The 8947-nt window shown below is 39.3% G+C and overlaps 1 protein-coding gene across 1 annotated transcript in view; it reads right to left on the bottom strand.

The window, feature by feature from the left end:
• Positions 1-2168: 2168 nt before the first annotated feature.
• LOC127620021 (ubiquitin-conjugating enzyme E2 E1) overlaps positions 2169-8947 on the bottom strand; it is a 46467-nt gene continuing 39688 nt past the window's right edge. Inside the window, exons 4-6 of the mRNA XM_052093086.1 lie at positions 7495-7627; positions 3183-3330; positions 2169-2734 (exon numbers count right to left, since the gene is read on the bottom strand). Of these exons, the coding sequence (XP_051949046.1) occupies positions 2637-2734; positions 3183-3330; positions 7495-7627 (379 nt within the window). The 3' untranslated portion in view covers positions 2169-2636. The remainder of the gene's footprint in view (positions 2735-3182; positions 3331-7494; positions 7628-8947) is intronic.

The raw sequence follows: 8947 nt of genomic DNA, 5'->3' as shown, positions 1-8947 counted from the left end.
CCGGAAGGTGCGTGCTTCGCTTTGTGTCCAGCATGTTTTTTCACCACAGTGAAAATGTTTTTGAAAGTCTAAACGCCAACAAACATGGATTGAGGCTGAATATTTCGTTAGATAAAAACATGTTGTGAATTTGGGAAATTATTAAATCTATATTTTTTCAAAACATGTTGACTTTTGGACTTTACAATGCTCTGGAGTTATTGGAAATGTTTGGACAACACGAATTGGAAACAATCCTATGCAGCCACCACTGGAATCAAAATCCATGAATAAATGAATCTGTTATATTAATAATAAACACCAGGACACGAAATTTAAATTCTAATGAATGTGAAAATTTATTAGTTCATCGAAAATAACAGAACTTGCTGTTGTAGCTAATTACAGATGCAACTTTGATTATTTATATTAAATTATTTTCTTTGTAAAATAAAAACAAATCAATACAATAGCTTATAAAAACATCACCAATGTGTATTTCAATGGATAGTAAAAACCTTAGACATGTATGAAACACATATAGGCCAAACCCAAAATGGCCAAAACAGTTAAGAATATGAACATTCGCTAAACTGTGGGAAAACGAACTGATTTAGAAAGCAATATTTGTTTTACTGTGAGCAAAAATATCATGCTGTAAAACTATAATGAAAATAGTATGCTGTAAAATCATTCTGAACGAATTCTCCTAAAAGTGGGCTCACTTGAACAAGGCATCTGGTTGTTTTGGGGGCAAACCCCGCACATCATTCACTGACGCTTGTGGATCGATTACTCGCAGTCAACACATGTACTCTCTACCTTCCATGAGTAGATCCCACACACTACCTTTTGACATTTGTCACAAGTGTCCTTAGTTTTGTTTTTCTTGCAGTTTCTCCAAGTACAGAAAACATCAGACGAGCCACGCCAACATTCTCTCCTCCCTGATCAGCACGCACTCTAAACAATAATCTAACATACATAATGAAGAGCCAACATGTTTTTGTTAATATCTCATCAAATGAATATTTATAAAATGTAATTAATAGGTCAAATATATCAAATGTACATTGTTTTTAACTTGCTAGTCTATAGGAAGTTACTTTTTTTTTCTTCTTTTCAGTATGCAATAAAAGAAAAAAAAGAAAAAAAGATTAGCGTTACTTACCCAACCAGCTTGTTGGTTTAAAATGGTATTATCCATGTTTTAAAGGTTCTTCGGGAGAATGCCAAAATGTCCATTATCATCTGTTCTCAAACCAGGGCAGGCCAACTTGGTAATTCTCTGCGACTGCCATCTAGTGGTAGCTGCCTGCCTCGCCTTTCAGTTGCGTGTGGATCCTCAATGCTGAAAGTGCTGAAAACAAGTCTCAATCCAAATGAACCGAACAGGATCGACTCGAACAAGGAATCAATAAATGCACGCGTGTCGCCTGATCCACAAATGCACGGATTCCTTTTTGCACGCGGAAATTGTCACACTTTAATACAAAGCAGAACATTTATACTCACAAACATGACTTTATTTAATTCTTAATTCTACAGACACCGGTTGAAGAGCATTTGTTTCATTGTATAGTGACACACATTTACGAATCGTGTTCACGTTAATGAATAGCACTGGCTTGTTCAGTTAATTGTGTGTGTGTATGTGTGGGTGGAATGCTGTAAACTGCGTAAAAGGAAGTCTCAAAATCCAAATGAACCGAACACGATCGATTCGAACAAGATGTCAATAAATGCACGCGTGTCTTCTGATCCACAAATGCACGGATTCATTTTTGCATGAGCAATTTTTGATTTATTAATGTAGAACAGAACATGTTTATTTGCAAACATGTCTGTATTTGTACAAATCGCTGCACAATCATTCAATCCCGAATTCCACAGATTCAAATCAAATGGCATTTGTTTGTGGTTAGTAAAATACATTCACAACATGTATCTAGTACATGAATAATTGTGTGTGCATTCATTAATAATAATGAGATTAATATCATTCTATAGAAAACAAGCTCCTGAAATAATAACATATAATAGATATAGTTAATTATTAGATACTTTTTACAGAATTACTCTGTCGTGAGTTTAGGATATTGTTTTAAAGAAACAGTGCAAACTGGGATGTCATGTCTTCATTTTTTATGCAAAGTATAATTTCTTTTGATTTTAGGGGGGTGAAATATCAATCTGTTTTTTTATTTTGTTTTACAAAATCAATGCTCATTGTCATTGAACTGTTCCCTTGTTTTGTTATTACCAATGTAGCCATGAAAGACGCTGCGCGACTGTGTACACCAATTTCAACTTTACTATTGGTGGGGAAAATACATACATTGAACAATCTTGGGGCAGGCTCATGCTGAGATTTCATTTGACAAAAATTAAGGAGCTCCAATTAAAATCAATTTACAACAGATCCATTACTGTCAAATCATGATGCTACTCGAGCCAAAATGAAGTAAAAACAACAACAAAAACATTCGCAGGGAATAAGACAAAACAATTGAAAAAGGAATTTAAATTCCATCATAAAATCCACCCTGTATCTCTACCCTATAGCTGGATACCACCCCCCACCTCATACTTCCTTCTACTTCTAACCCCCCCATCCCAGAGATGTCCGGCAGGCAGCACTCTGCAGCAGGAGTCAATTATGTGGCGTAGCGTTTGGTCCACTGTTTGGCTATCCTGTCGTGCTCGGGTCTGTTGGTTGTGTACTGCGTAGCGATGCTTCCTACCAGAGGATCAGCTGGAAAAAAACAGTCAAATGTGTGTTCAGAATAATGCACTCTGTTCCAAAACTTAGTGAGCTGCCTACATAGGCAGCTCTTTTCATTGCAGCATCTAAACAGAAATGGAGCTGACTGGAAGTGACTGAACTGAGAAGCTCTTAACAGGCAGTAACCCTAAAATGCTGTTAGGCAGCTCATTAGGTTTTGGAACAAAACTTTGTGGAAAAGCCATTACTTTATTCCTCAGAAATTATAAAACATGTGTATGCAGTATCATACATGAGCATGAAGCGTCTGTATCTATGCTCACACCTGTAACTGCGTCTGCTTTAGTGTAGGTCAAACAGGTGGAGCTCCAGCATACGGCCATACTGACAAACACTGGAGCATCAGCCCAGGACCAGCTAACAAGAGCTTAGTTTACTACATTGATGTCAAAACATCCATGTGTCTGTGTTATCTTACCAGGGTTACAGTCAGTGAGGAGGGAGCAGATGGACAGCAGCACTTTGGAGATGGTGAGCGCTGGACTCCAGTTGTCCTTCAGGATGTCTAGACAGATCACACCCTGACTGTTGATGTTACAGTGGTAGATTCTTGTACGAAATGTCACCTTCAAAACAAAACAACAATCATAACTTTCAGCATGCAGTGCACAATCAGAAGTATAACAGTATAAAATTGTTCTTCAGCAAATTTGATGCATTTTATTCAATAAAGAGCCACAGCATCATATATCTGGACACTTCCAATACAACAACTACACAACACAAGTTAATCTCAAACGACAGCATTTGTGGCATAACGTTGATTTCTATGAAAAATATTTAGACATCCCTCTTTTAAAAAAATAAATAAAATAAAGCAAAAATCTAGGTTTCAGTGAGGCACTTACTATGGAAGTGAATGGGGTAAATTTTTGGAGGGTTTAAAGGAGGAAATTTGAAGCTTATACAGGTGAAACTCGAAAAATTTGAATATCGTGCAAAAGTTCATTAATTTCAGTAATTCAACTTAAAAGGTGAAACTAATATATTATATAGACTCATTACAAGCAAAGTAAGATATTTCAAGCCTTTATTTGATATAATTTTGATGATTATGGCTTACAGCTTATGAAAACCCCAAATTCAGAATCTCAGAAAATTAGAATATTGTGAAAAGGTTCAGTATTGTAGGCTCAAAGTGTCACACTCTAATCAGCTAAACACCTGCAAAGGGTTCCTGAGCCTTTAAATGGTCTCTCAGTCTGGTTCAGTTGAATTCACAATCATGGGGAAGACTGCTGACCTGACAGTTGTGCAGAAAACCATCATTGACACCCTCCACAAGGAGGGAAAGCCTCAAAAGGTAATTGCAAAAGAAGTTGGATGTTCTCAAAGTGCTGTATCAAAGCACATTAATAGAAAGTTAAGTGGAAGGGAAAAGTGTGGAAGAAAAAGGTGCACAAGCAGCAGGGATGACCGTAGCCTGGAGAGGATTGTCAGGAAAAGGCCATTCAAATGTGTGGGGAGCTTCACAAGGAGTGGACTGAGGCTGGAGTTACTGCATCAAGAGCCACCACACACAGACGGGTCCTGGACATGGGCTTCAAATGTCAAACGCCTTACCTGGGCTAAAGAAAAAAGAACTGTTCTGTTGCTCAGTGGTCCAAAGTGCTCTTTTCTGATGAGAGCAAATTTTGCATCTCATTTGGAAACCAAGGTCCCAGAGTCTGGAGGAAGAATGGAGAGGCACACAATCCAAGATGCTTGAAGTCCAGTGTGAAGTTTCCACAGTCTGTGTTGGTTTGGGGAGCCATGTCATCGGCTGGTGTTGGTCCACTGTGCTTTATTAAGTCCAGAGTCAACGCAGCCGTCTACCGGGACATTTTAGAGCACTTCATGCTTCCTTCAGCAGACAAGCTTTATGGAGATGCTGACTTCATTTTCCAGCAGGACTTGGCACCTGCCCACACTGCCAAAAGTACCAAAACCTGGTTCAATGACCATGGTATTACTGTGCTTGATTGGCCAGCAAACTCGCTTGACCTGAACCCCATAGAGAATCTATGGGGCATTGCCAAGAGAAAGATGAGAGACATGAGACCAAACAATGCAGAAGAGCTGAAGGCCGCTATTGAAGCATCTTGGTCTTCCATAACACCTCAGCAGTGCCACAGGCTGATAGCATCCATGCCACGCCGCATTGAGGCAGTAATTAATGCAAAAGGGGCCCAAACCAAGTACTGAGTACATATGCATGATTATACTTTTCAGAGGGCCGACATTTCTGTATTTAAAATCCTTTTTTTTATTGATTTCATGTAATATTCTAATTTTCTGAGATTCTGAATTTGGGGTTTTCATAAGCTGTAAGCCATAATCATCAAAATTCTATCAAATAAAGGCTTGAAATATCTTACTTTGCTTGTAATGAGTCTATATAATATATTAGTTTCACCTTTTAAGTTGAATTACTGAAATTAATGAACTTTTGCACGATATTCAAATTTTTCGAGTTTCACCTGTAATTTTATAAAAACACATGAATTCTTCTGTTAAAATGTGTATTAATTGAGCTGTAATGTGGTTTAAATAGTTTTTTGTTTTTATTTAGTTTTTGGTTCTTTTCGATGAAATTTCGCCAATTTCATTGTCTTCTGCAGGCATTTGTCTCCACTGAAACACTTCACACTCCAGCCCAGTAGGTGTCAGTAATGAAACTGGATTGACAACCACCAATAAACATCACAAGAAGAAACACTTTGATCATGAAAAAACGTTTAACTAAATAAACAGCAATGGGGTTGATGTCAGAGTTGCTGTTGTGTTCAGCCAATAGCTGTATTGCATTGTTGGTGCAATCTTGTGCGGTTCACAACGATATTGTATTAGTTACATTGCTAGGTGCTAGCTACCGGCTCATTACTGGTTAATATGACAGCAGGGCTACGTACATTTACATTTATTAATTTGGGAGATACTTTTATCCAAGGCGACTTACAAAAGAGGAATACAACAAATGATTCATCTTAAGGAGACAGTAGTACAAAAAGGGCTGCATCAAAAGTTTCAATTGCATCAGAATAATACTATCCAAGACAAATTAGACTGCAACAAGAACAATATATATATATTTTTTTTTTTATGAGAGCATGGTCAAGTGTTCATGGAAAAGATGTGTTTTTAGACATTTTTTCTAGTTATGACAATTGACTGAACCCATAGATTTCTGACTGTTATGGAAGGTGTTATTGGAGATGAATCCAGCTGAATGGTGATGTTGTGCTCAACAGAAGGGTTGGCTGGAAGGTTAAGTTGCAAGTGGTGTAGCCGCTAGCCAGCAAATAATTCCTAACTGGCTGATTTAATGACTGTGATTCAGTTAGATAGTTGTGTGTATACATTTGCCAAACTTCTTGTCTTTTTAGCAAACACTATGTAGAATATCGAAAATTACTCCAAAGTTTATCACTGATATAGGATTTGTTTTTTCAATAAATATCGATATCGTTTTATCGCCCATCCCTATGCTTAACTCCACCAGAGGTAACTCTGCTAGGACCCCTCTGTAAACATGAGGGGTACTGACTTCCATCCACTAAAATCCCCAAGATTAAAAGTCATTAATGGCAGCGTAAAGTGAAGTTCTGAGAAAAGATTGAGTAGGATGTGATCAGAGCCGACACCTGCTTTCATATATGTAATTGTTATCTAATGCAATGACATGCACCTGTTTATAAGTTTTACATATATGTTTATAGTTTCTTCTATCAGAGATAGATTGCTGCTGTGCTTATTTAGTTAAACCACATTCTTTCTTATCTTATCTTTCCTTATCAGAAAATCTAAGTTTGCACATTCCCCCTCAACTTCCTCTTCCCTTACGACCCTGCTTCATTTTGAACAATATTCTTGGTATCTCTTGTAAAAAACAAACAAAAACTGTGTAAATGTCCATAGACCAAGTGTACCAGAGGGCTTGCAATGCTTAAAATGCTTGTTAAGCCGTAAAGTTGCTGAAATCATCCTATCTGTGGTGAGACTGCATGTTGTATATGTTAGTGTTGAGGAGTAGTTCAATAAAAGTTAAAGTGTCACTACTAACCAAACTAAATTTCAGTAGTGTGACAGTAGTAAAGCCATTTTCACAAGTGTAGCGTTTCCCTAATGAGCTATATTTTTTAACGAGTAATACTGTAGTACTGTATACACAAATTGCTATATTTGTCACATGGTATTGTGAATACTGCAATGGAGCTGATGGATGACCTAAACAGTCCTCTCTTGCTCATGTAGTGCTGGTAAAACTGAATCATTTAAGTAAATGGGTTCTTTTGGGCAATTCACATAAATGATTCACTTATTTATTATCGGCTTTACCGATTAATCAGTGCCGATAGATGCTTATCTGAAACTTATCTGAAAAAATCAATACGATAGTTGCAGTTTTTTTTCCTCCATGTTCTTCTGTGTCCAAAACCCATAATCTGAATCATATGTAGGCTATAACTTTGTTGAATATTTACATATAGAGGATTGAAGTCACTGTTATCATCACCTTTATGAACTAAATTATTATATAAAAAAATAAGACACATTAAGCATAGACACATGAACATTTCTACTTCCATTGTTAGGACCTCACTGGAACCTCGATTTTTGCTTTTTTAGGAACAAGACCAAATAAATTTTTGTGGTAAATCAACATAATGCCACAAATGCTTTCGATTGATCCTGGAACATTCCCTTAAAGGGCCTGAGCATGTAATTGTGGTGTGGTATAAAGATGTTACCTTAGGTGGTTTGAAGGGGTAGTCTGGTGTGAATGTGATGTCCAGGAAGAACACTCCTCCTTCATACACTGAACCTGGAGGGCCAAGAATAGTGGATCTCCACTCATAGATGTTGTCTCCTTTAGGACCCGCACTGAGAACAGAACAGGAGAGGTTCATTTACACAGATCAGTAACACAACAGTGTTTTATAAAGGGCATTTTCAACAGTGTTTATAACTACTGGTCTGCAAAAACATCAGCATAGGACATAAATATAATTCTTGAAAGAACCTCATAACTACGGCTGGGTATTGTTACAGATTTTGCGATTCAGTTCCGATTGGTATGGTTATATTTCAGTTCTAATGTTAATTTTGCTTACATATGAAAGTAATCCTCCCCCAGCTAATGCAGTTAATTATTCAGGGGGCCTTTATGAAAGGTAATTTATGAAAATATAAATTTGACATTTTAAAATTCTGTATAAAGTGATGTTTGTTTCTTTGTGTGAGTGCAAGTGTCCGTGGGTCCAGGTCTCTGTCGGTGCACCATTTTGAAAACACAGACCATTTTGACGCATAGTCTCTTCTCATGGAGGGGGCTCTAGCGTGTATGATGGTGTTTATTACTCCTTCTGGCAAAGCGACGGGTAGTCGTTGATCACCCACGCGTGTAGCGCCCAGCGCTCTGGGTGGGGATGCCAGATCGTTCCGCGAGCTTGCGAGAGGAGATCTGCTCTCACTGGGATGGGCCACGGCGCTGTCAGTGACAGCTGCGTAAGCTCCGGGAACCATGTTTGATTCTCCCAGCAAGGGGCTATGAGGAGCACCGAGTGGCGCCTTTCCCTGATCCTCTGCATTACCTGTGGCAATAGCGAGACGGGAGGGAAGGCGTAAAGCGGGCGGTTGGGCCAGTCCTGGGCCAGCGCGTCCTCGCTCGAGAAAAATATTGGGCAGTGAGAGTTCTCTTCTGACGCAAAGAGGTCTATCTCTGCTCTGCCGAATATGCGCCATAACGTCTGGACTGTTTGAGCGTGCAGGGACCATTCCCCTGGGGAATATTGTCTCTGGACAGTCTGTCTGGGCCGCCGCTCAGGTGGCCTGGCACGCGCGTCACCCTCAGCGAGCGCAGGTGGCGCTGGGACCAACTCAGTATGCGTTTCGTCAGATGGAAGAGGTTCCTGGATCTGACACCGCCCTGACGGTTTAGATAGGATACCACAGACCTGTTGTCCGAGCGGACCAGGACGTGGTGACCCTGAATGATCGGGAGGAAGCGCACGCAGCGTGCATCGACCGCTATCATTTCCAGACAATTTATGTGAAGGAGCTTTTCCTGAACTGACCATAGGCCAAAAACCGGAGAGCCCTCGCGAGACTGCGCCCCAACCCGTGTTGGACGCGTCTGTCGAGATGACTTTTCGGCGAGATACAGCTCCCATCATCACTCCCCGCTGATACCACTCGGCCACT

The sequence above is a fragment of the Xyrauchen texanus genome, chromosome 26, assembly GCF_025860055.1.
Source record: "Xyrauchen texanus isolate HMW12.3.18 chromosome 26, RBS_HiC_50CHRs, whole genome shotgun sequence".
Classification (NCBI taxonomy): Eukaryota; Metazoa; Chordata; class Actinopteri; order Cypriniformes; family Catostomidae; genus Xyrauchen; species Xyrauchen texanus.
Note: the sequence above shows the minus strand (reverse complement) of the source record. Positions and strands in the feature narration are given on the sequence as shown.